Source organism: Squalius cephalus (assembly GCF_949319135.1).
Source record: "Squalius cephalus genome assembly, chromosome: 3".
NCBI classification, from domain to species: Eukaryota; Metazoa; Chordata; class Actinopteri; order Cypriniformes; family Leuciscidae; genus Squalius; species Squalius cephalus.
Genome location: NC_137124.1, coordinates 35,749,829 through 35,777,473, shown reverse-complemented (window position 1 = coordinate 35,777,473; position 27,645 = coordinate 35,749,829). Strand labels below are relative to the sequence as shown.

Sequence of the window (27,645 nt, the reverse complement as noted above, 5' to 3'; positions counted from 1 at the left end):
ATGGTGAGTTGCCAGACCTAACATCTTGATGTAGGTTTGGCTTGCCAGGCTAATGTCAACGCATATTGCGTTTAATTTACCCCACCACAAACAACTCGATATTTTATTTTTAAACTCAAACACACCTATATATTTATAGAATGCTGCATTAAACAATTTTCATAAGGGAAAAAAAATAATAAATCAACCCCATAGTGGATTCTAAGTGATCAAGGGCTTTGCACGTTCAAAGGTTCCGCCAGTAGTGGGCACTCATGCAACGTAAGCAATGACGCACATCCGAGTGAACGAGACGGAGGGAAGTTAGCGAGTGAAGGCCATGACATTTTTGGACTGGAACGCAGCCAATGTTACCGAAGCAAACAATCAATTTCAACAATGGTGGACATTTTTTTCATTCACAGGCATACAGAGAGAAAACAAATGGAACTGAAACGTGTTACAGGAACTTTTTTTATTGCAATAGCTCTATTGAAAGCAAAAAAAAGATAAATACAAACACTAAGCAATGCTCAAATGATTTGCCTGCTTTCACTCTCTTTTTCCCACCGGAGGAAAAAGTAAAGTCTATCAACTGCAGAAAAAAAGAAGAAAAAAAATCAAAGCATCAGTATGTACACACATGGACAACCATAAAAAGTTTTTCCTTTTTTGAATTTTCTCAGACTCCATCGGACCTCCACACCTGAACTTTGCCATCTGTCAAGCTTAGACTTCAAAAACAATAGCGAACAGAAGACAAGTGTACCAAAACATACTAATGAGGTTCGACAAATACACGAAAACTGACGAGGGGGATGCACAAACTTCCCGTCTCTTTGACTTTGAAATGATACCAAATGAAAGAATAGTCTTTCATAAAACATTCCAAAAGAAAAGATCTGAGCTATTAAAACAAAAACAAACAATTTGGGGTAAAACATATTAATGCTGTACCACTGCACATCTGTACTAATCAATGAAAATCATGGCAAAAAGCAGTCAGCTTGATCACATACATTAGCAAAAGGCTGATATCAAATACATTTATGTGGCTGATTTAAAGCTTTTATGTTCAAAAATAATTTGTTTCAGTGTAACTCTTAGAGATCATTCTCACAATTACAAATGTTATGCTAACATTAGCAAGAAAAAGACTAAGCTGTACCCTTTTTTATGCCAATGTCCCATTTACCACATCCAGGCAATTTTGGGTTTTAGATACAGTTTTGGACATTGAGCAAAACCTTGTTTTCACAGAACCACAGCTGAGCTTTAATGGCCAATCTGTGCTAGTTAAGACTTGCTTTGGTAAATCCACGAGGAATGAATCCTTTTATCAGACGACAAAATTCACTTTCGTACCATTGACAGAATAACAATGAAGACCGTACCGTACACAGTTTTTTCTTTTCTTTTTTTGTCACGACAAGTTTCACATTTGATTTTGTCTTTTAAAACAATGTGTAGCAACAGGGAAATGTAAAAACAAAAAGGAAGGTTGTACCTAAAGTTTGAACCAGATGGTGTAGTGTGCATATCACTCCTTTGAAAAAATATTAGAGAACAATGCAGAAATCAGTTCGATGAACTGTACCCACTTCTTCACTTCCTGAAAGAACAGCCTGATCAAAACAGGACATACCGCAATACTGAGAGAAGAGTATCATGGAACAAAGAGCAGCTGATTGGTAATACTAAAATATTGAATATAATTAATTATAAATAAAATATTAATGAAATGTTGAGGCTGTTTTAATGTTGTCTATTGAAGGAGATCCTACGATCTTGCCAACAGCATGCATAAAGTTTTATACAGACAAAATAGGGCTTTCGTTCCTTTGTATTGTGCTGTTTGTTCACTAAGTTGAAGAAGAGCTCCCCTTACAGTTCATTTACTGTGGGTACCAAAACATAACTCGAGAACTAATTTATATTTATTGGGATGATATAAATCACTAACTGTGCTCATCTGAGTGCCATTTTAGCAACTGCAGCAGATTTCATCAGGGGAGTCCCAGAATAGACCCTTCCTCTTGCCCTCCCTCTCTACAGCACACTTGGCAAAGAGGAGATGATGCTGGTCAAAAATAAGTACGGGAACAGATACGAAAAGGCTAAGTTTGGGCTGCGCCACATGCCAAAAAGGCACGGTGAAAAACACCTGTGGCCCTGCACTGGGTAAAGCAGACTGAAACGGCATGACTAGCCTGACACTCACAGATACTGAAGAACAGTGTTGAGAGTACAAAAGAGGAGGTTTCTACAGTCCAAAACTGAAGATGTGCGTGAAACGTTAAGGTGAGGACCTAACGGAGACAGACATTCGTAAAAAAAAAAAAAAAAAACACTACTGCTGTACAGTCACATCCCATCTGCAGTCTGTACTGTACCGATATATGTTCTCTCTGTTAAGCAAACGGTAAACATAAACACTAAAATCTGTAATTGCACCTGAAATCTTTATGGGAAATAAATACAATTTGTACATACGCGTGATGCTTGTAAACAGCATGCACCTGTCTAAACCAGACTTGCGGATTATGGTGTCTTCGTAAGATGAACCTCCTTTTAATGCAGCGGATATAACATTGTGATACAAATCACAAAAGCACTGAACTCATACAAGACAGAACGTATGGATGTGCTCTGAGACAGCACACAAACAAATAAAAATAATCATAAGAGTCCATTAAAGCAAAACTCAGGATCCTTTTGCTGTGTCACAGGGTTGTGTGCTAGGGCTCGCACGTTATCTGGCATCTCTGCAGGAGCTTGATCGGACAGGTCCTTAGTCTGCAATGAGAAAAAGAGAGAAAGGATTAACCCATGTACCAAGTGAAGATGGGATGCTCATCATATAAAGCTATCATGTCTGTTTGAAGACTTCGATTAAATTGCTTGTTTCATATGGATTACAATGTCTTTATGAACTTTTTAAAAGATTCAAAGTTTTGGTGGAATGTTTCAATTAAGGGCCAAAAATTGGTCAGATTTCACGATATCTTAATTCAACAAATTCAAATATTAAAATTTATAGATAAAAGATGGCAATTTTTTTTGGGGGGGGGGGGGGGGGGCAGACTAAAAAAAGTCGTAAGCAGAGCCGTCCGTAACAAAACTCTGTTTTACTAAAAGTTACTTGGAAGGACATTTAGGCTACATTCACACACTCAGTGTTTGGGATCGGCCAGTGTGTCATGTTCGTTCATACATCAGCGTACAGTAACAGCTTGCGTATTTGTAAGCGAGACCTTTTTTCTTTTACATGACTATCTTTACATTCATCCTCTACCCAGTTTTACCATGTCCTACCCATCCCATCTAAGGATAACACCACATGCCCTTCACCCGTCCTTGCCATCTCTCTATCCCTTTACAACTCTGGTGAGCAGTGGGGTTGTACGGTGGCCTGCTTTGACCCTGGTGCACACAAACAGTGCCTTTGATAAAGGGCTTTGTCTGACCCAACAATGGTGGTTGGGGCACAATGCCAACGCTTTCAGAGCTCTCCGCACAGCGGCGTCTGGAGCGGCAGGAATGCCACTGGTTCATTGTTCAAGGGCAGGTCCGATGGGGTACCAAAGGTCCCAGAGTTCCTCCCGACCACATTGACAGCCACAACCTGAGTTTACCAGGAGAGAAGCCACTAAAAAAACCCATCTACTGGAGTCAGCATCGTGTGCTGTTTATTAGAAATATGAGTCTTCAAGTTTTGTTTAGGACAGACAGAAGTTGCCATCACTCCTGTCCACACACAAAGCAGACCACGATCAAGGTAACCAGTTTTAGAAGTTTAAGAATGTCCAGTTTTGGTCGGCCAGATGTTACATATCAACCAACTTCATATAATCCAATATCTGATCCAGCCCAAGGCTCAACAAAAACATTGCCCGGTCAACATTTTCACTGGCCCCACCACAAAGGAATGCTAAAATGTTTAAATACCAATGCATTTTAATATCTGCTAAAATATATACACACTACAGTTTAAAAATCTGGGGTAAGTAAGAGGTTTAATGTTTTTGAAAGAGGTCTCTAATGCTCCCTAAAGCTGCATTTACTTGACCAAAAATACTGTAAAAACAGTAGTATTGGCAAGTATTATTACTATTTAAAATAACCTTTATATTTTATTGCTTTAAAATGTAATTCCTAATTTTCAGCATTATTACTCCAGTCTTCAGTGTCACATGATCCTTTAGAAATTATTCTAATATGTTGATTTGGTGCTCAAGAAAAAAAAATCTTATTATTATCAATGTTAAACCAGTTGTGCTTCTTCCTATTTTTGTGGAAACACTTTTAAATTCAAAAGAACAGCATTTATTAGAATTAGACAAATTTGATAACATTATAAATGTCTTTACTCTCTTTTGATGAATTCAATGCATCCTTGCTGAATTAAAGTGTTTTTATGTTTAGCTTTTTATATTTAAGCCTTTTCTCATTATTGGAATTATTGGAATGTCATTCATGTTGGACTTGGCCTCATAACATAGAACAAAAATGTAAGAATTTTGAAAAAAACATTCTGACTGATATGGTGCCCTAGATGGGTTCACACATAACCCAACACAACCCCAATCACCTGCAGAAATCCTTTTATTTTAGTACTGTACTTTTCTTAGAAGAAAGGTGAGAAGGATGGGGAGAAAGAGAGACAAATAAATACAACAGTAAAAGATACTAAGACGACAAAGGGACTCCTTATCTAGATGCCTGTTTAAATCCATCCGAATCAGTCTTAAGTGCATGGCATAAAAATCAATGTAGAAGATCAATGAATGTAACGATTTCAGTGGCATCGCATCATTGCCCCAAAGGGGCAAGTGACAGATCGGTCAACTAGCCCCGGGCCAGTGGGCCATCCTTATTGTTGAGTCCTGCATGCCCTAAAGAGAGAATGACAGCTTTCAGCTTCCAATAGTTTTTAGTTTTTCCTGCCTTGGAGCAAACCACAATGCAGTTTGCCAGGGAATATGGCACTAACCAGTGTTGCCAGATTGGGCGGGTAAAAATTGGTTTGGGCAGGTGTACAAAATTTGGGCTGTTTTGGGGTCAGTTCAGCAGTTTTCAAACATCTAAATTTTATAGTCTAATTGGTTAATAAACAAAACTCAAGTTTGCATGTACTCCACCAAATCAGTCATCGTGACGTTACTAAACACACAGGGAAGAGTCGGCTGGCGTTGACGTCGCAGGCGAGCATACACTCTAGCCAATCAGCGATCAGCAGGCAGACGTGATCATTCATGACTGATGGGTTTTTAGCGCAATAACTTGTAGCTGTGTATATATTTAAGTGCTTGCTTTGCCAAAGTGGCATAAATACACAGCAAGTTATATCTAGTAAAGAGTGAGAGTCCAACTCTCCAAACGTGGACTACACCAGTGGTGGGAGATGACTCGAAGGCTCTTTATAAATAGGCCTATAACTAACTCTGAGAGCACAGTTGAATGACTTAATGGGACGACTCCGGTCCATCGTCATGTGCACACTGATCAGGACATCTGCTACTTTTAAACCGTCTAGATTGTACTCTACTCGTCCGCAACAGCTGCTGAAAGAGAGTTGCGTCAACGATTAATCCGTTTTGACTGTACCAAGTTCTGCGTTATGTTCTACAATATATACTTACCGAAAGACCTTCTGTCTGAAGTTAAAACGCAACACAAAGTTAAGCGCATTCTTGTTGTTTGTTAGTTTTTTGTTGTTGGATTATCGTACAGTATGCATCAATGAATGACACATTTTAGCTGTGGTGTGTGCATTAACGTGTGAACTTTTCGCACTTAAATTGACTTCTTACTGTTGAATGTTTTTTTTCCGAGGGTTTAAGTCATGGTTCATTTCTTGATTGCCATTTGACAGTTTCCACCTAGACATTTTAATATTTGCTAATTCTCTTTAATGTATTTGCCTTGTTTTGATCCGTTTTCCTGGGAATTTGATTTGACCATTATTTTGTTTTAAGGATATAGAAATGGTGCTTAACCTTGATTGACAGCAATCCAATTCTATCAAATTATTTTGGCAGTTAAAGTTTTGGGTGGGTTTTGGTGAGCTTTTGAGCTGGAAATCATTGGCCCAATCTGGGAACACTGGCACTAACAACTTGAAAAATGAAACCAAAATTATACAAGGGAGTGAGGAAAGTAAAAGTCAAATAGGTTTTTGAAGCTGGGAACTAGTTGCATCTTCCACAGATCATTTGCTTTCAAATCTACCCACCATTGTCACTCTATACCCCACTGCCAAAATGACAAAGATGCTCTTTTCCATACAATAAAAATAAATATCACTGGCTGTCACTGGTGCCTCCTCAAAAAAACAAAAACGATCTAAGACAGAAAAGGAAGCCAACAAGTAGTTACCCCTACTCCTGCAAACAAACCGAAATGGCCATTTTTAATCTAAGCCTGTTCAGTTTGAGTCCATTGATGTGTTATATATTAACCACCTTATCAAAGAATCAAAGACATCCCATTCAGTCGTCCTCTGTCCTAAAAAGTGAACTGCAGCACAAGACCATCTGCGTCACTGCATGAACACCAAACTCCATGTGCGTCACCACACACAAATCACAAGCATATCATAGTGTGATGCCACAGCAGGCCACCGCTATAAGTGGAACAATGACCAAACCACTGCTGCCTCCCTTTAATTCCTGGCCTATTTTAGGAGTTACTCTGCCAGCCTACGACAGTGGGATTGCCCATGACCCCGCAGAAGTCTCTTCTTTCACTAGTAGATGAACTTACGAACTTACTAACTCATACAGACATCATTGGTCCAGAAGAACTGTGTTGGCATGGAGAGCTGATTTGTGTCATTAAGATCACCTTCAGTGTAGCAAGGTGCTCGCTTTCATCATGAAGAAAGAAGAATCCAAAAAGACGACAATTTGCTTATCAAGAAAGCAACAGGGATGCTATATAAGCTCACAGCAAATGTTGTATGCTGACTTGTTTCACAATTTGTCATTTTGCTTGCAGAGCAATTCACTACTCTATATGGCAGATTCTGGAAGAAACGGATTCACAAATGTAGTGTTGAACTCAATGATTCAGATGAATTTAAACGGGCATCTAAATTAAGAGTCCCCACCACAATGTCTGTGTAGTCGTCTCAGTATCTTTAAATGTTGAATTTATTTGTCTCTCTTTCTTGCCATTCTTCTCACCTTTCTTCTCTCTACATATTAAAAAAAGTTCACTACCACAGGTGGAGCAGCTCATCATCACTAAGTGATCCAGCACAAGAAAGATAGAAAGGTATACAGGTAAAATAACAGGAATAATATTACAATACAATAAAATTTTATTTATATAGCACATTTAACATGTTTAAATTAACATTTAAAAACAACTGGTGTTGACCATAGTGTTTTACAAAAGCCAAGGAAACTAACAATAAGATGGAAAACCTATGAACTAAGGTAAAATATAAAAAAAAAAAAAAATGATACTCAAGATATATTGAAAGCAATTGAGAAAAAAAAAAGATTTCAAACTGGATTTAAAAATGTACAAAGTTTTGGCGGATCTGATGAAAGCTGGTAGACTATTCCATAACTTCACCCCTATTTTGAAGAAAAGTTCTAGGAACAGATAGTAGATCAGAGTCCCCCGACCTGAGTGATCTTGACTGTGAGGGCAGATGTAATAGTTCAGATATTCAGGTATTGTGGAGCCTGGTTCTGCAAAGACTTAAACAAATAACAAAACTTTAAAATCAATTCTGTATTTAACCGGTAGCCAATGAAGCGAGATCTTAGTGTGATGTGTTCACTTTTACTGTACATTTCCCTTTGAGGAGCCGTGCTGTGGCATTTTGAGCTAATTGCAAGCATGTGATACACATCTGAGGGGCACCAATATATAAATAGTTACAATAATCTAATCGGGATGTTACAAAAGCATGCATAGCAGTCTCAAAGTTCTTAGCAGACAAAAAGGGTTTAACCCTGGCTAAAAGACAAAGATGATAAAAATAGGACTTAACCACAGCACTTATCTGTTTTTAAGGTTTATTTAAGGTAATATTTAAGGTTGTCATTAAACAAAACCCCCAGATTCCAAACACAGGTGGTATTGTATGGTAACAGCGTTTGGAGATCAAAATCATGAGTACTGCGATCATTTGAACCAAACAAGATAATTTAGGTCCTGCTCTCATTAAGACTCAAGAAATTACTAGCGAGCCAGAGTTTTAGTTCATCCAGACAGTCCAATATCAGCTTTAAAGCAAGCGTATCATCACGCTTCAAAGGCAAATAAATGTGTGTCATCAGCATACAGATGAAAATATACCCCAATGTCTAGATAAAATAGAACCCAAAGGGGGCATAGGCTATAAAGATTAAACAAAACCGGGCCAAGAATAGAGCCCTGAGGAACGCCAGAGCCCAACTGCATTTCAGACGAAGACTGTTGCCCAATGCAGACAGAATAACTCCTATTAGCCTAGTTAAATATGAACAGAACCATTGAAGCACCGTGCCCCAAAAGCCCACTCATGGTTCTAGACGTGATACAAGAATGTTGTGATCGACCAGGTCAAATCAATGCAGAGCTAAGGTCTAGCAAGTCCAAAGCCCCAGATTGCCCGGTATCGGTAGTGAGCATTACATCATTCATGACTCTTAAGAGGGCTGATTCTGTGCTACGAAATTACAGATTAATAACATATAGGCTATAGTACTAAAATAAAAGGATTTCTGCATGAAATTGTAGCTGTTAGGGATGGGGGAAAAAATTGATTTACACATGAATAACGATTCTATCTTCAACCGATTTGCATCGTTTCATAAATTTCAAATATCAAATATCAAGTGTTACACTTTAACTTTGCAGTACTAAAAGTTGACACGTTAGACACGAGTGTTATTATTCACAATAAGCTGCGAAAAAGGACTCCACTGTTTCCACTGACGGACACACAGCCAAAGCGTGAGCACAGATGCCGCCTCTATGCGGTCCCAAATTCAGTTCTCAGCTTATTGCGCTTGATTGCAGTCAGCTTAATAATATTGGGTTGACTAAAACGGGAAGACAAACAAAATAGATTTCAAGGTTCACATTAGGGCTGCACGATATTGAAGAAAATTGCAATAACTCATTAAATAATGCGATATTCGATATGCGATATGATAATGCTTAAAGTGTGTAAAATTAACTTAAAACATCTTTAAAATATATTTAAAATTATATAACCTACATACGCGTTTCACATTCTTTTTGTGACAAGAAAACACCCCTTCAACTTTTGAAAGTGAACAGCAGTGTTATTTTAACATCAGTTTTCTATGTCCTACCCGTCTCATCTAAGGATAACACCACGTGCCCTTCACCTGCCATTGCCATCTCTCTATCCCTTTACAGCTCTGGTGAGCAGTGGGTTTGTACGGTGGCCTGCTTTGACCCTGGTGCACACAAACAGTGCCTTTGATAAAGGGCTTTGTCTGACCCAACAATGGGGCATGAGGGCAATGTGGGCATGAGTGCGCACAGCGGCGTCTGGAGCGGCAGGAATGCCACTGGTTCATTGTTCAAGGGCAGGTCCGATGGGGTACCAAAGGTCACAGAGTTCCTCCTGACCTTGGTGCAATCATTACCCCACAGCGACAACCACAACCTGACCACCACCCCTACCTGCACACAAGAGTAAAGTGGCCATTTTTGGTAGGCCAAATGTTATATATTAACCACCTCCCTGGAATAGATCTGTGCCATCCATCTTCTCAAACAGTCCTAAAAAGTGAATGGCATCTGCATGGGCACCAAACTCCATACCAATCAGACATTACAAGCATGCCATTAGGGCTGGGCAATAAAACGATAGCGATAATTATTGCATTATAATTGTCCTCGATAAAACGATAACAAGAGTTCAGTAAATGTTTAATATAATGTTTATTAGCCAAAAGCGGAACAAAACAGTGCTACTCGTTTTAACCGCGCCACACGGACCATTTATCCCATTGGCTCAAAGTTCAAACAGCAGCGCAGTGTGAGCTTACTATACTAGCAGATACCACAGAAAAGAGTTACATTTTACCATAGCAGTGTTATATGCGTGGTTTTAACTGTGGTTATGATCTAAATGTATGCTACTATGGAAGACCAATGGTTCATTTTAATAAAACTCAAAAAGTCAGAATATTTCAATTTTACCATATAAAAATTAGGTTATTACAATTTACAGATGCCACTACCACTACCACTACCTGCCAAAGTCACAACACAAACCAGTTTCATGACTTGAAACAATTATCACCTGTTAGCAGAAGCAGAAACTAAGAAATTCATTTAAGATTTATTTTGGAGAAATACTGGAAAAGTGGAATACAGTGGCCTGGATGCCAGCCAAACTTAGCCCCGCCCACAACATTTGAGGTCGGGAAGTTCGGTCTGGACTTGATCCGTTGTGGAGCAACTATGCTTGAACCAGAGCTGTTCGGACCAATCAAATTGTCAGGACGGGCTTTATACGATGATGGACAGATGATCAACAGTAACGTAATCATCCACGTCACCAAAGAGCGCTGTCGATCGGAAAGATGAATAGAGAACATGCGTCACATCCTCCGTTCCTCTGAATGGTTGGAGGTCTATCCAATTGAGTGCAGAGGCATTTTCTTTCCTGGTTGCTGGTTTGGTTGAAACACGCCCCATAATCACAGCCCAATGGAGCAGTATCAGACTCATATTCTGACTAGAATCTGAGTATGACGACGTCAGGCTAGGAATACAGTAAAAATTACTGGAAAAGTGTAAAGAATTCAAAAGCGTGAAGTGTTGTCATGTTCTGAAAATAAAAAGTGGTTTAAAATTACAATTAACTGCCAGGTTTCAACAACTTCCACTTATAATAATCACAAATCTGCCTTTAAACCTGAAAGAATTAAAGATTTGACATTCAAGGTCCTTGCACACCGAGTCCGAAATTTTCGTATGTGTTTTTTTCATATTCGTCGTCATTCGGTGGCTCTGAATTGTCAAAACACCTCTCAAAATGCTTGCTACAGATGCGAAAAACGCAGAAAAATCTATCCCGATTCGAATTTTTTTATGACGGACGAAAATTTGAGGCAATGTGTAAACGTGATTGACAAGTTACATTTATTTTTTTAACAAGCAAAAATTTCGGCTCAGTGTGCAAGGACCTTTATGGTGATGGTCATTGATATCGACTGATATGAAAACTTTTATCATGATTATTTGTTTGGCCATATCGTCCAGCCTTACATGTCTCAATTAGGGGAAACAATGATCAAAGTAACCATTGCTGCTCCAGCCTATTTACAGTGCTGTTCGGCCAGCCAATGACAGTGAGATTTGTCCCCTGACCCTATGAGAGCCTCTTCTTTCACTAGTAGATGAACTTATGAAGGGTAGATGTCAATCGTCCAGTAGGACTGCACTGGCACAGAGAGCCGAATCATGTGATTAAGACACTGAAGCGCCTCACCTTAACAGGAATGACCCACTAACACCAATCACAGCCAACCTGAGTGACAAACACACGCACACACACGCACACACACGCACACACACGCACACACACGCACACACACGCACGCACACAAATCGCCTTCTGTGGAAAGTTCTCTAAACGAAAACAGCTAAACTGCTGCAGGGCGCTCCGTTTCACCATGGCGACTGGCCACATAATTCATGATACGAGAGGACAATGGGTGGGATTAAACTTGTCTAGCCACCAATGCCAGGAAACAGTCTTAAAATAAGAGACAAGCAGGTAAATGAACCAAACTGTAAGCTGCAAAAGGTGGATGTATCTTTGCAATAAGTAAATCTTTATGTAATGTGCTAACTGTGATGTCCATTAATGTACACTATTATTAAAAAGTTTTGGGGTGGGTATTTTATGTTTTTGAAAGAAATCAATGCACCCCCAGGGCTGTGTTTATTTGATCAAAAAACAAACAAACAGTAAAAACAGTGACATAACAGTAATATTGTGAAATATTACTACAATTACAACTCTTTTCTATTTGAAAATATGCAATTATGGCTACGCTGAATTTTAAGCATCATTACTCCAGTCTTCAGTGTAACATGACCCTTCAGAAAAATTATTCTGATATGTTGATTTGCTGCTCAAGAAACATTTCGTATTAAATTAAAAACAAAAACTGTAATAATTTTTTTTCATGATTGTTTGATGAATAGAAAGTTCAAAAGAACAGAATTTATTTCAAATAGAAGGCTTTTGTATCAATATTACCTTTACTGTCAATTTTGATCAATTTAATGCATCCTTGCTGAAAAAAAGTATTAGCCTACATTTCATTAAAAAAAAAAAGTATTGTTTCAAATTAATCACTCGTAAATTACACACAAAAAGGTCATGCTTACAGTTATTATTAGCATGAACATTAAAATATCATTATTTCCCATTATGATTTTTTTTTTTTTTGGCCAAACATGCATTCCTAATAGGTTACCAAATAAGTTACAAGTTGAACTTGTATTTTGCTACACTGATGCTGGACAGAGGCATGTTACACACACACACACTGACTGAAGCTGAATCTATGTGAAGTGAGTGAGAGAGACAGATTAAAAAAAAAAATTTATAAATATATATTTAGAGATAGAGATAGAGATAGAGAGAGAGAGAGAGAGAGAGAGAGAGAGAGAGAGAGAGAGAGAGAGAGAGAGAGAGAGAGAGAGAGAGAGAGAATAAAGTTTGCCGCACAGGGGTTTATGATGTGGTTGCTAGGCAGGCTCTGATTCGCCTTTGATGTAACCAGAACACTCCGGATATTAAAATACAATAAACACTGGTCGAGTAAGTCATAAATTCAATAATTAAGCAGGAAGAATCGGTGTGAGCATGTGTGTGTTTGTGCATATGACTCTCAAGCCAAGCACACCATGTTCTGGACTAAAACATTCCTGTCATCTCTCAACCCTAATTTGGGTCCATAGGTTTTTAAAAAGCTCATGTGATAGCTAATGTAGTACTCAACAGAACACCTCAACATGTGCCAAACGCCATCACGCACTGCAATCCACCGCTCTAATTTACCCTCGAAATGTTTAAAAGGTTGATATACAAGGCATAGGTTTGTTTATGCAGGTCTATAGTTAAAGAAAACCAACATGGATCTACTAATGTTTGTGCACACAAACATGAGGTGAAGGTCTCTTTAGGGAGGGGAAACTTGTTTGCTTGTGTATAGGGTCAAAGTTTCAGTCGGTCTTAACGTAGATCAGTAACTCAGTGTACCAGTAAACTAATGGGGGTTGAACTCTAAAGGCTGATACGGACTCATCCACAATCACTGACAAACAATATTGGTCTACAGCAATACGTCATCTCAAAATCAGCCCCTAAAAACTGCATCTGATCATGGTCAGGTGAACCCAAAACAGCCTAATTATACAGGACTACTTTAAGACTGATCAGTCTCATTCAACAGCTGATTTTTTAAATATGTTGTATTTTATATCCCTAGTATGAATAATTCATCTATCAAAAGAAAAAGAGCGTACAATTCTGTTCAATAGTTTCGGGTTGGTAAGATTCATGAAAGAAGTGTCACCAAGGCTTAATTTATTTGATCAAAAATGCAGTAAAACAAAAATAGAGAAATATTATTACAATAAAATAAATTTAAAATAACTTTTACATTTGAATATAGTTAATATGTAATTTATTCCTGTGATGCAAAGCTGAATTTTCAGCATCATTACTCCAGTCTTCAGTGTCACATGATCCTTCAGAAATCATTCTAATACGTTGATTTGCTGCTCAAGAAACATTTCTTATTATCAATGTAATGTTGAAAACAGCGATGCTGCTTAATATTTTTGTGGAAACCAGGATTCTTTAATTAATATAGCTCAAAAGAACAGCATTACAAACAGCATCTCTAACATTATAAATGTCTCTTTTGTTTTGATCAATGTAATGTGTCCTTTAAATTATTAAAAGGTTAAGTACTAATAATAAATAAATCAAATAAATAATCTTACTGACCCTAAACTTTTAAATGGTAAGTCAAGTCATTTGCGGAATACAGAAAAAAATTATTATATAATTTTTCTGGTTAAATTCCCATTCTGACAAGGGAGCTTCTCTTATGTTTATGCCACAGCAGATTGCATACAAAGTGTCAAAGACTTTAAAAAAAGAAAAAAGGAAGAAAAACTTTTCGTTTTGTAAAGCATGAAAGGGATATGCGAGTTTGTGCGTGTTTGAACAGAATTTAACACAGGAAAAGGATCCTGTTACCTGCGGTCCTCATTTCCTGCAATAAGAGCAATACTGTTCAGCACATGCCATGGTCGTAAATAAGGTGGGCTCTCAAAATAACGCTGTAAATATAGGCATATGTGATGTACAGAAGGACATGATGCCTCTTGAGCAGGACTTTAGCCCATGCAGCACAGCTCATTTCTCAACAGAGGACTGAGATCTCCCAACACTAATGCACTTTATTATATACATGAAACTTTTAGACTCTTTTTGCATCCAAAGGTTGCTCTCAGTAATTTTGACAATATTAAAAACGTGTACAAAAAGAAATATATAGTACTTTCAAATAAAACTATGGTTACTTCAATGATATAAAGACTATAGCCATGACATAGAGGAGCATTAAAAGCAGTTTTAAACTATATGGAGTGCTCACTTCATGGGGTTCATATGCACGTAATTATCCAAATAAGGGGATTCCCAGGTAACTCCACTAGTATCCACATTTTTGCTCACAGGACAAACTAATCATGCCACCCGCTAATAGCACATTTCAACAACGACACCTGACACTGTGCCTAATAAAGAAAATACTGTACCTGTAATTAAGTCCTATTAGAGTCAATCAAGTATGAGTATAAAATTCTACTGCTAAATCTGATCCAAATACTTTCAAATATGATCAATTCAGTTCACTGAAAAAAAAACTAGAATGGATTCCTAGTGAACACTAAAATATAGTTACAGTGTTGAACTTGTAACTATCACTTATTACCAGCCATACATGCACACTGAGATCGATCAGACTTTACTGTAGCTCCAGCAGTAATATAGCCAATAAAAGCCATTTTCATAAAGGTTCACAAACAGACACTAACTAAAAAATTACTATGGTATTTCCATGTTTGTAGACACAGAATCATGCAGGCATATGATCAGCTAAAGACAAAAAAGAAGGAAACCCTTATTTATCTATGTTGACAACAGGTTTATAAACGATTCTCTTTACAAATTTGGGAAGATGGTTGGCACATGCTGCATTTCCAAATGCAAATTATCATCTACTCAAACACAGCACTTGCAGAGTAAAATTGACTGTAAATCGAACCTGAAAATTAACACTGCGCTTTGGCTTTTCTCTAAAATATGCAGAATGTCAGATTAATATATATGGCAATTCAATGGTTGCACTAAGCCATATCACATTCTCACAACCATGCAGTGTCAAAATTCAGTTATTAGGCACGAGTCACTAGGCAACTGGCGAGTAACACGTTTCAATGCTGAATTTTATTCGCATTTGACGCTTTAAACACTGGCTAACATGCTACGGGTGTCCCGTAGATGGCGCCGCGAGCTCATGCAGCGCTGTCAGAAGCAATACGTGCATGAAATCAAATAACATTTTGCAGTTTATTTAGTCATTGTTTAAGGCTATTTCGCAAATTCAATGATCGTAAAGTAACCAGACACAAAAAAACTTATTTTTTTCACGTGGGTCAGTCTATGGGAAAATATGGAAATCTGTATAAACAAGAGGGGAAAGAAATCACATCCCTGATCATGGTATTCATAAGTACTCTACTCATGAGTATCATAATAACATCAATAATATAATACGATATAATATTGTCTGATAGCTTCATTGTAACATGGTACCATTACAGTACGTCTTTGCAAGGGGAATGAACAGAACGAGGCTTTAAACTGAAACGCAGCCAAGGATCAGACAAGACTACATTAGATATGCAGCAGAGACCAAAATAACCATTTCAAACATTTCTCCACTCAATTGGAGGATCTGACCATTTAGTACAGAACAAACTGGCCTGTTCTCTGCTACCTTGGCTGTTTACCTCGTGATGTGTGACAGTCCAAGAGTGAGCTCTGAAAAGCACTATGTGTTGTGATTAAAACGCATTCCTGTGTAGCTATGCATTTGCTAATTTACATTCCAACACTACAAAGAGCGTGCATACCCCATATTCAGACAGACCCCGGTACAAGCACAGCCAAAACACTGCCTTATTAACATACCAGTGCCACACTCAGTTGACCTGCCCACAACAGGTCAGAATTTTTGCAATTTCACTAAGGTGCACCATTTTGCTAACTTCAACAAACTCCTTCCAAAACCTCTACCTGCAAAGACATCTTGTTAAACCTTAACTTGTACAATGGTTTTAGAGTGTTTCTTATTGGCAAAAAAGGGGCAGGCCACTTCCTTGACTCTTTGCCCAGTGTAGAGCTGTCACAGAGACAGGTGCCTATTCAGAGATATCTGTCAGGTGTTATGGACATTGAATGCATTTGAAAACAGCTTACAGCACCTTTGAAAACCACCAGTAATACGAATGATGGCTAAGGTCTAAATTGATTTGGTCAGATGCTGATTTGAGCTGCTTGTGCTGCTGTGGTTGAGTATTCCTCAGCACTACTGGAGCGGCTAAATTATAAAAGAAATTCAGAGATGGAGAGACAGAAATACTAGACAGAAATGGGGAAAGAAAGACTAATCAGGAGAGAAAGTCTGGAGTACTCAAGTACCCTGGCCAGGGCTCAACAATGTAAGAACTTCACTCGCATTTGTGTGAAAAGGTGTGGAAAATCGTTGGTGTTTTCCCTCACAAATTGAAGTGGGGTGGTGAGATCATTCAGAGCAGCAGTGTTTAAAAACAGATTCAGCTAACTTTGAGTTCTTAACCCAAGCGCAGAGTCATGACCATGAGACAGCAGAATCAGGAGCATTTCCCCCAAGACAAGGTAGGCAGTGCCTCTTTTATACACTTCCAAAAAATCCACAATACAAAAATCCACAAAGACAATTAAAATATTATGAAATATGACAGTTAAAAAATATATATATATTTATACTACAGGGCAGTTGAATGCTTGAATCTGATTGGTTGACGAACGTTCTAAGGTGTGCATTATTTTCAGGGAAACGCACAGCTAAAGTAGTTCCAGGCAGGTCTTGACCGCATTACAGTTCCATATCACTTCGCGTAGTCAACTGTAATAACGGAAAATAGGGTACAATTCATAACAAGAAAAAACATTTAGCCCCATGCGCTTGATCTGCAATTTTCAATGTCTAGCTTCACAATCAATGGAAACATGCAGTTTAATTTTAATAAAGTATATTCCTATCTATAATCAATAGAAAATTAAACTGAATATAGGCTAAATAAATGGATAGTCCTGCAGCACGGATTTTTATTGCAGATAATATAACAAATAAATAATTATTGATAGGCCTTACTTGTTAAAAGGCTTTTTTTTTTTGGCTAGTCTACTGTCATCTGTCAATAATAGAAAAAAAAAGAATGAACGAATTAATTAAAACGAATTGAATTAATAAATAAATAATAATATTGACACACATGCTTTTCTGTCTCATTATTGCAACATCTCTCTCTAATAAATGCATAAAGCCGAGCCGAAGACACACTTTAAGGCCGGTTATGAATGTAATTTGATGACTGATCATGCCCAAATGCGTGTTCAGCGCGTTCAGTCTGTGTTCAAAGTCGGTGTTTAAAATCTGCTGCAGTCGATGAAAACAGTCAGAGAATGTGTCAGCTAGTTGTGTGTCCCAGCATTAGTCTGCTATCAGTGGCTCAAACCTCCATTACTAACTCTAAAATGACGTTTTGGAATTAGCAACGGAGGCATTGGATTAGATGCGTAAGAAATTAGTCCTACATACAAGAGCGTTTTAATGACAACAACTTTACAAACGTCTTGAAATACATAATCTGAACAATGTTTCGAGGTGTGGTAACTGTAGTATAAGCGGAATAATTGACTTCAGGCTGTTGAATTATTAGAAAAATAATGCACAGCCGAGGTGATAATGCGGTCACGACGCGAAGCGGAGTGGCCGTTACACCTCGGGTGTGCATTATTTTTCTAATAATTCAACGGCCTGTCGTCAATTAATCCTTACATATAAATCACTAATATTTCTAAAGTGACACTGTCGAACAGCACCAACAATTAAAGTTACCGCGAGAGGCAGTGCCTCATTGAGCTCATTGAGTTTTAAAGGTGCAGTATGTGAGATTGACAGCTCGCGGTTGAAATGGGTACTGCCGTCCAAATTCCCCTGGCCCCTCCTGCTCAGATTCGACACTCAAGCGGGTTGCCAGATTGAGGACACGCAACACAGGAACGAACATAATTTACAATGGAATACGAGGAGACTTGTTTCCTAAATATCTGCAAACATATTATGGTATTTTTGCTTAAGTGCAGTCATAAACTTACAAACAGCACCTTTACCAGACCCCCTAAGTTATGTGAGAGGAGGCAATGCCTCCATCGTGCTTTGATTGACCTATTAAGTTTACATGATAAATCCCGACTCTCATATTAATGCATGTTCTGCATCCATAAAGCGATCTGAATTGATAGTTAAATAATGCTGTTAATGGGAAGAGTAAAACTAAATAAAAGTAGTATTAAAAGTAGTAATAAAAGTATAGCCTAATACTCGCGCACTTAGGATATCAAAATCAGCTGGGTGAAATGAAATGTTTAGCTTTGATGACAGATGATCCAAAAATAAGCAGACTATTAAACAGAACAAATAAAAAAGCATCAAATAAAATATACATGAAATATTCCATCTGTTCTTATACTGTGTTCTTATACTTTTTAATTTTGAGTAAATGTAACAATGCTTAATTTCTTGATTAGATTTAAACTTGGTTTTAAAAAAATGGAACAGTATTGTTCAATTGTAGAACATTAATGCAAAATAGAAGCGTATTGATTTTTTTGATAGTGTAAGTAATGTTTATTTATTTAACCTGGTAAATGTGACAATATTACGTGTAACTGGAACATGAATTTACATGAAATAACACTGTGGACTTTGCCTCCTCATTTCAGAACACCACTGCACACCAAAGAGAAAATAGTACTTTGGCACTGAATGATTTCCACATTCACATACCACTGTACTCCAAGGTACTTCAAAGAATAAAATGGCACTACTGTGGTACAATAAAGTTAAAAAATATTGAAAAAGAGTTCAATAACACTGGTGAAAAAGAGCAGAGCACCCAGGAACGAGAGAGAGATTAAGAGGAAGACAACTGGCTGGACTGAATCTTAGTTTGTCCAGGTGGATGAACACAGCAGGCTTAAGAACAACATTTTTCGACACTGATGCATTTCCTGCAGCACATGTCACATGCTGCAAAATGCTGAGACTATTAGCCCACATCAAAGAAACCAGTGGATGAGCCAACAAAACATGCACAAGCTTGAAACATGAAACTGTACAACATGCTTGGTACCAACACCTGGCACCATAGACCAGCGGTCCTCAAACTGAGGTCTGCAAACAACTGGTGGTGCTAAAGGATTGTGGCCAGCACTAATAATAATGACAAGACAGAAGAACCAACACTGAAAGTGACTAATTCATCAACTCATAAAAATGAATGAACTGGTTGTGTTAACAATTTTACAGTAAAGCAGGGCTCGCAAGTATATGAAAATGGGGGGGGGGGGGGTCATACTTTGTAATATCATACTTTGTAATATCCATGACTCCTATAAACAGTATCCATGACTAGCAAGTAGACGAATTTAACTAAAACTGACACAAACAAGATCACAGCAAGTACTGTTATCATACAAAATCCAGTAAAGTCTAGTAACTACCCAGACCAACATGTAATACGGACACAGGTAAAAAGGTTTGGAATTATGCAGTTTATGTTACTGGCCTTATGCTGGCAGGCATGTACAGACACAATGAACATGCAGGCCACACAGAGATGATGCAGTCCATATATGAAACTGAGGTTCACTTTTGAGATGATATGCTAACTTTTGAAAGACAACATAAATGGTCACATTATAGCTATAAATAAATGGGATAGATAGATGGATAGATTAATACATAGTTCCTACATGACGTCACAACATACGGGCATTTGCCGACCCGGCGCCATTTCTGTGGGCATGTTGTGGGCAGAACATTAGAAGAAGAAGCTGAAACGAGTTAATTTCGTGATAAAAAGTGAAAATGGTCATCTCCTGCTGGGTCAATGGATGTTCAAATCGTGCCGGAGTGTATATCAAACAACATTAGCTAAATTAAAAATATGAAGTGTGTAAGTGTTTCAATGTAAATGTATTTATACCAACAAGATGTGCAGAGACAACTGCAAGTAAACCATCTGCATGTCAAACTCCCTGTATATAACATTTAAGGGTTTCGTCTGAGCACTACTCAACATTGACTCGATGGTGTGAGTTTAGGTGGGGACAATCTGTTTGTTTAAAGTTGTGGCAGATGGAGACCTATTTGGCGTTTGTGTGAAATTAGCCAGCAACAACTAGTGGAGACTATTAGCATAGTAGCCTACCTGCAGTGCCCCCAAAAGCATGCCAGTGTATTTCGAATCCTTCAGCCAATGACATACCATGCATTATGCTTAATGTTACAGCTTAACCCAGCAGCCTATATCTGTAGATGGTTCTGCATGATATCTGGTTTTAGCATCAATATGGCGATGTGTGTATCCGCGATAGTCACATCGCAGGATGTGTGATGTCAAGTATAGGGATCGTGCAAATGATAAACTTATTTTAAACCTTTCGAGTGTAAGAAGACATGAAAGAGAACTCAATTCAGAACTGGCGCATTGTTTTCTGTGGGCACACAAAGACAGCACCGACAGTATGCAAACACTGAATTATGTTCTCATCCTTGTCTATTTGTGCTTGAATAGACACACACACACACGCAAAATTATGCCAAAATGCCCATCTTTCTTCCTAGGCATACAATAAACTTCTAGACAGGTGTGTCTGTTGAGGCAAGTTGGAGCTAAACTCGGCAGGACAGTGGCCCTACAGGACTGAGTTTGGACACCCCTAGCTTATGTGAACAAAACAATTGAGAAAGAAAACAGATGTGTATCATTATATAGGATTCGTGCCTAATATTCTTGCTGCTGTCTGTGGCAATGTTCAACAAATCAATCAACAAAATACAAAGAAAATCACTTTTGTAGCTTTAACAAAGATTAATTATTTTTAATTTATACAGTGAAGACTAAGCGGTGTTATTTTACATTAGATTTTTCAATTTATGTACCTGAATACTGTTAAGACTTACCTGAAAAACATAAAGCACAGTTATTTCCTTTGTATCTTTGTTCTATTGTATTTATCTATGCTTGTAATTTGTTAATTATTTTCTATGCAGATTCACTCCAAAAAAACAAAAACAAAAGTCAACCCAATCATTCTGGAATGATGCATTCTTCCCAAATAGAGCTATTCAAGTAATGTTTTCATATTGCAATGTATATCACAGAAAAACAAACTATTACAATGTCGGGGTTTTTTTTCAATATCATGCTGCCCTAGTTGGCTGGCAATGCTGCCTGAAAATAAAGTTTCCTGTGTATCATCACCTGAGTCATGCATCTACAAAAGTGCTGTTTGCCAATGAAAAATAAAGGTATGAGAAAAAGAGAGAGGGTGAGATGCTAGAAAGTTATCAGAAGCTTTAAACCAACCTTTTCTCTCACACACACATACATCTATCTCTGCTTCAACTACGATAAACAAATGAGTCATCTAGAGCTTGCTGTGAACACTGACTCACTAACACTGCATTCTCTCACTGCATTCTCTCACTCCCCCTGCTGCAACACACACTCAGCCAAGTACATAGCAGTTCCTAAACAAAGTGGATATTTAAAAAAAGAAAGAAACATTTTGGACAAATGAGTTGGAAAAGGAGGAGATGGCAAGAGGAGGGGGGCCATTACAATAAGGTTTTGTATAGTTTGTCCAAAAATGACAAATTCTGTCATTTACTCAACCTTATGTCATTCCAAACCTCTACGCCTTACTTTCTTCTGTTACACACTCAAAAAAGATATTTAGAAGACTGTTTTGCCCCAAAAATTAAAGTCAAAAGGGACAACATTGGACTTTCATTGTATGGAGAATTTTTTTCCTTTTTTCTTTACTATATTTTGTGTTCCACCGAAGAAAGAAACTCATACAGGTTTGGAACGCCACACGGGTGAGTAAATGAATAAAGCATATCAAATTTTGGGGTAAACTAACCCTTTTAATTTACCAAAAAATATTTTTTATAGATCGTAATGCAGTATGGATGGAAGGTCTGTTCATAAAGGAATGAGACATGATTTTAAGAGTATCAAGAAAAACAATTAGAGTCAAATTAAAGATTGCTAACCTTTAGACACTGCAGTAAACTCCTCAGATTTCATTAAATCTATGCTGGCATAGGCACCGTTCTCTGGGGGAGGAGCGCTGGAGGATGGCAAGGGAAGCGCATCATGAGCGTTCCCAGGCCGGAGATCATCTCTCAGGTCTAGGGCGATGTAGTTCAGGCCATTCTGGTGTTCCACAGTTATAGTCCTTGCAGACCTCACAGAGGGGGCATTTGCTCTATCTGATGTGGTTCCCAGCATTACATCACTACTGGATGTCATGCTATCAATCCAAACGCAGTCAAAATTTTGTCCCTTGTTGCGGCCCACCTGCTGAGCCCCAACATTGCTAGTAGGTACGGTGCCATTGGTGTCCGAGCCACTTCCACCTGACGCTCCCGAAGATGTGACAAAGGTCTCCGAACTGTGTCTCCGCCTGCCCTGGGGATCAGCACGGACAACTTTGGGCTCAGTCGGGGGGCTGAAGGGGAAAAACTGTTGCTCCAGAACACACAGGTGCTCAAGCATGGCTGTAGGGCTCTTTGACTCGTCCTCAGGCCCAAAGGACATTTCTGTGTAGTCGTCAGGCTTACCCACCATGAGCCCGCTGCAGTGGGAGGATGAGGAGGGCCGGATATATGAAGGAGGATTCCAGGGGGCAACCAGAGAGGGCCGAGGGGAGCGACTCTTAGGTGGAAGTCCAGCCACCTCGACAGTCATGTAGTCCTGCGGCAGAGGGGACTTACGCTGCTCCCGGTTGATACTGAGGGTTGATGGAGAACCTTCAGCAGACAACGGGCAGGCAGTATATGTGGGCCGATCCCCAAATTCAATATTCATGTATTCTCCAGGGCTGGAAGGCCGCACTGCCGCTTCACATGCCCTCAGAGAGCCGTGACTTCGCCTTCCTAGGGGCAGACGGTTCGGCCGAACGGCACGGCGGTCCGTGAAGCTATTATGCTGAGAGGACTCAGAAGGTGGGCACCTGCTACTGCGATCTGGGGTGGCTGTGGGGGAGATGTAGACTGATTTCGCTGGGGAACTCATAGGGACATAATCATCATGCTCAACCTGGTCTCTGGATGGTGCTTTGTATGAGCGAGGGAGAGAGAAATATGGACTGTAGGACTTGGGGACACCAGGAGTGGTCAAGGCATAATAATTATCTGTGGAAACCTTTTGAGCATTAGCTGTGGAGCTGCTCTGAGACATATCCATGTATTCTGCATTCTTGGGGCAGTCAGAGGCTCTCTGTGCCTCTGCTCGTCTGCTAATGTCAGGGCTGGAGGGGAGGGGGGAGTCAGCAGCCCCACTCCTACCTGGGAGCATCATCATATAGCCTTGAGAGTCTGTGTGCTGAGGAACATTTAAAGCAGACCTTTGGATTTGTGGAGAGGCAGAGAGGAAGATATTTGGTTGCATAGGCATGTAGTCTGCATCACTAGTGGAGGGCAGCACACCTGCCATCATGGGCATGTACCCATCATCCTTAGGAGCGTCGGCAGGCCGTAGGCTAGGGGGCCGGTCCTGGCTGTGTTCAGAACTGGAGCTGTAGTCAGAGCAGAGGGAGGAGGAGGTAGAGACAGTCTGGGCACTGCCGCTCCAAGAGCTACTCTCAGCCACAGCCTCGTCCAGCGAGAAGGTGGTCTGGGTCATCTTTTGATAAACAGCTACTCCAGCAGCACTAGCACCCCCAACCTGCCTGGAGAAGGAGGCCGTCCGCCTCCTTAAAGACCCCGGGCGTGAATCTTCATCAGCACTCTCATCTCGGGTCGCCTCAGCCGCGCTCGTTCCGAACACGTCACGATTCCAGCCCATAGCCATGTAGTCATTGAGGCAGTGCTCCTCACGGATGGGTGGTGTATTTCCCAGGGAGTCGGGGGTGTTGCTGCGTACTCTGAAGTAGCGGAAGTCTCCAGGGCTGGAGCCATACTCATCAGATGAGTTGAAACCTCCATCGCTTGGGGATCCACAAATGGATGCGCTGGAGGGGCGAGTGATGGTGTCTGACACAGAGCCATGCCCGCTGCTGCTAGACATGCTGATCGGACTGGTGGTTGAAGGGAAGTGTGACACTGGCAGCGAGGCTGAACGGGCATGATAAGAGGATCCCGGTGGGGCACGAATGTAGCGGCCCCCGGCCCCACTGCTACTTTCCTGCCGGCTCAGGTTAGCACGGGCTGTGTTGAGATGAATAAGGCTACCGGTCACAGAGCGAAAGGGACGGTTCATTGTGCTCTCTCCCTCGCTGGAGGTGCGGAATCGGTATCCGTTCGCTCCACTGCTCTTCCTGCTAGATGGAGTGCCCACCACAGACTCTGTCCGAGACCTCCGCTGGAGCCCTGTCTGGCTGGGCGGCAGATTGCCCAAATGTCGCCGCGTGGTGATAAAGCCCATCGGGTTGGTGCCAGAAGACTGGCTTTTGCTTCTGGGCCTGAACTCAGTAAATGCCTTCAGCGCCTTCATGGTCTCTAAAATGGTCTCATGCATGTTTTGAGCCACCACAGAATCATCCACCTGCATCCAAACCTCCCCAGGTCCTATAGAAGAAGAGCGGCCAACCTCAATAAAAAAGAAGCTCTCCGAATGGCCACAGCGTCTGATATTCATCAGCTGCAAGTTCACGCAAGGCGCCTCAGTGTTCAGCTTCACCAGGTGGATGCTCTTGGCAGAGAGACAGAGCCTATACACGCCAGTTAGATTCTTCGTCTGGCCCAAGCCCTTTGGTTTAACATTCACTTGCCACACTTCCTTAAAGTCAGTCCCTGGGGTCACAGTACCGTATCCATCGTCAATCTCTTCCGCGTCCAGGTGGCCCCTCTTCCCCTCACTCATAAGCTCGCTGAGCGCCTGGTACCACTCCTCCTGCTCCTGCTCATTCTCAGCAACAATCGCAAAGTATTCATCCTTAGTATACAGAGCAATGAGATGTTTATTCTTTGAATCTGCCCTTTTATTCACAGTGAAACACTGGTAGAGATAGATCACTCTTTTGGGGGGAGAGGCGCCAGCTGAGGCGGCGGCAGCGGCGCTCGAGCGCAGGGTGTTTCGGAATTTCTTCTCGCTGTCATAGTATTCCAGTCTGCTCGGCCCCAGTTGACTCGACCCCCGCAAGACGAAAAACCTCTTATGGCCGTGTTTCTGCTTTCTCAGATAACCGCACTTCCTAATTTCGTCAGACACAGCAGAGCTGGTGTTCACAGCTGGAGAAGCTGAGGTAGCGTGTGTGTTGCTCGCAGCAGAGTCCTCGTACGCCCGGTTAAACGAGGACGTGGATCCTTTCCTCGCCGGTGATTCCAGGTGCTGTTGATGTTGATCACTCGGTTGATGAAAAGCAGCGCCGCCGACGTCCAGTACGGAAGGGGGTTCCCCGACAGAGATGTCGCCGTTCGCCGTTGCAGGTTTACCGTTAGTCCCGATAGCCCGCTGTTGCGTTTCCAGCATCAACATAGCGGCTTTGCCTTCTTGGTAGTTAGCGAAATTTGCCATCAGATAGGAGATTAAAGGTCACTTTACCTCATACTTATAGACCGAGACCCCATGTTTGTTTGGGGGGAACCGTGTCTCAAGCGGCGCGCTGAAGTCTTTTCAGTGTTGAGCTTCTCTCGGCCGCCACATGAAAAGCAGATATCCCAGTCAATGCTCCTAGAACTCAATGCCAGCAACTGCAACATGACCACATTTACCCGATCTATTATCGGTAGATCCTCCTAGCGGGCTACCAATCTGCTCCTCGCGCCCTGTGTGTACACTACGGAGCACAGCACAAACAACACATGACTCGTGCGTCATTCGCTTGTGGGTGGGAGGAGGCGCCCGATTGAGCGAAACGTCTGATTGAAAGCTGCTACGACCAATCACGCTGGACCTTTTCGGTTATACGTCAATGTGACTGACCAATGGCTTCACTCGGAGTTTCATTGAACTGGCATAGTGACGTCTGATGATTGATAGAGTTTTGTCCAATGGTTTGACGCAAAGCTGTTTGCGTCATAGGATATCGAGCGTTCATTGGCTGTAGCGTTTGGCTGAAGGGTCACCCGTCCTATCACAGCCACAGGCGTTTGCTTGGTTCCTTGTCGTCGGTGTTGTTTATCCCTTTCGTAATGCGTTGCGTATCACTTGCTAGTTTTCTACTTACTGCAGCCGATTGTGTAATTACCTTTGTTACGTGTTTGCCAGACACCAATGAATACATCATTTTATCCCATTATTATTGTATTTTCTACACAAGAAGTCCGTATTTGTAATGTACTAACTTGCAAGCCACTTGTGTTACACTACCTACTGGCAATTAGAGGTGTTTTGTAAGTGTGTGTTGAGAGAATGTTCTAGTAAATTTAAATTGCTTCACGTTTGTGTGGGAAATATACTCGTAACATCTTCATCTTGAATATCAAAAATCAAAACTGTCAGTCAGAGGCAGAGAGATTAATAACAGTAAAGTTTCATGATAGCAAAGTTTCATAACTAAAAATCAATACCTAATTATTAAGATTGTTTAGTATAAATTACATTGTTTGGAGAATTCATATTCTGACTTAGTTAGCCTTTAAAAATTGCTATCAATTACAATTATTATTTTATATATAGACTCAGCAAAAAAGAAACATCTTTTTACAATGACCAGGAGTAAACATGTTTATAAGAAAGATTATTAATTGTTTTTGAGGCAAGCTAATTTTATGAAATCCAGATAAGCTTTATATATCTTTATTGAAAAGGGTTTGATCAATGTTTTTCATGCTTGTTCAATGAACCATATCCGTATGCACCTTGCAACAGTCCTTAAGACACTAGAGGACGTAGACAATTATAGTCACAGGTCCAATAACATTAAAGAGACCTTTCTACTGACTCTGAAAAACACCAGAAGAACAGTGTGACTTCTGAAATACCAAAATGCATTATTGAAAATATAAATTACTAAGACTGATTTAAAAAAAAACAGCCATCCAAAGACATATGACAATTACACTGAGAGAATAAGAAGATACAGTTAATAATTATTAAGAATCACTATCTCTATAAAGTATTGGGTAATCTTGCTGTGAGTTTTTGAACAGGTTTTGAAAAAAGGTAATCTGGTTAGGGGTGACCTAGTGGCTCTGCAGTCTTATGTACTGGATAATCCACATAGGGCATGATAATGTAGGTCGCCATCTGCTGCGTTTACTGAAATCATAACAAGAGGGCACTGTGATACTGTATTTCTTT

The 27,645-nt window shown here is 40.1% G+C and overlaps 1 protein-coding gene across 1 annotated transcript; it reads right to left on the bottom strand.

Moving 5' to 3' along the window:
• Positions 1–441: 441 nt before the first annotated feature.
• irs4b (insulin receptor substrate 4b) lies at positions 442–26,190 on the bottom strand. The gene is made up of 2 exons (XM_079866207.1): positions 22,452–26,190; positions 442–2,775 (listed from the first exon to the last, which is right to left on the bottom strand). The coding sequence occupies exons 1-2, from the start codon at positions 25,915–25,917 to the stop codon at positions 2,771–2,773; spliced, it is 3,471 nt and encodes a 1,156-aa protein (XP_079722333.1). The 5' UTR covers positions 25,918–26,190; the 3' UTR covers positions 442–2,770.
• Positions 26,191–27,645: the final 1,455 nt, after the last annotated feature.

Excerpts from the sequence above, each read along its gene's own strand:
- irs4b (XM_079866207.1), bottom strand. The coding sequence starts at position 25,917 with ATGGCAAATTTCGCTAACTACCAAGAAGGCAAAGCCGCTATGTTGATG.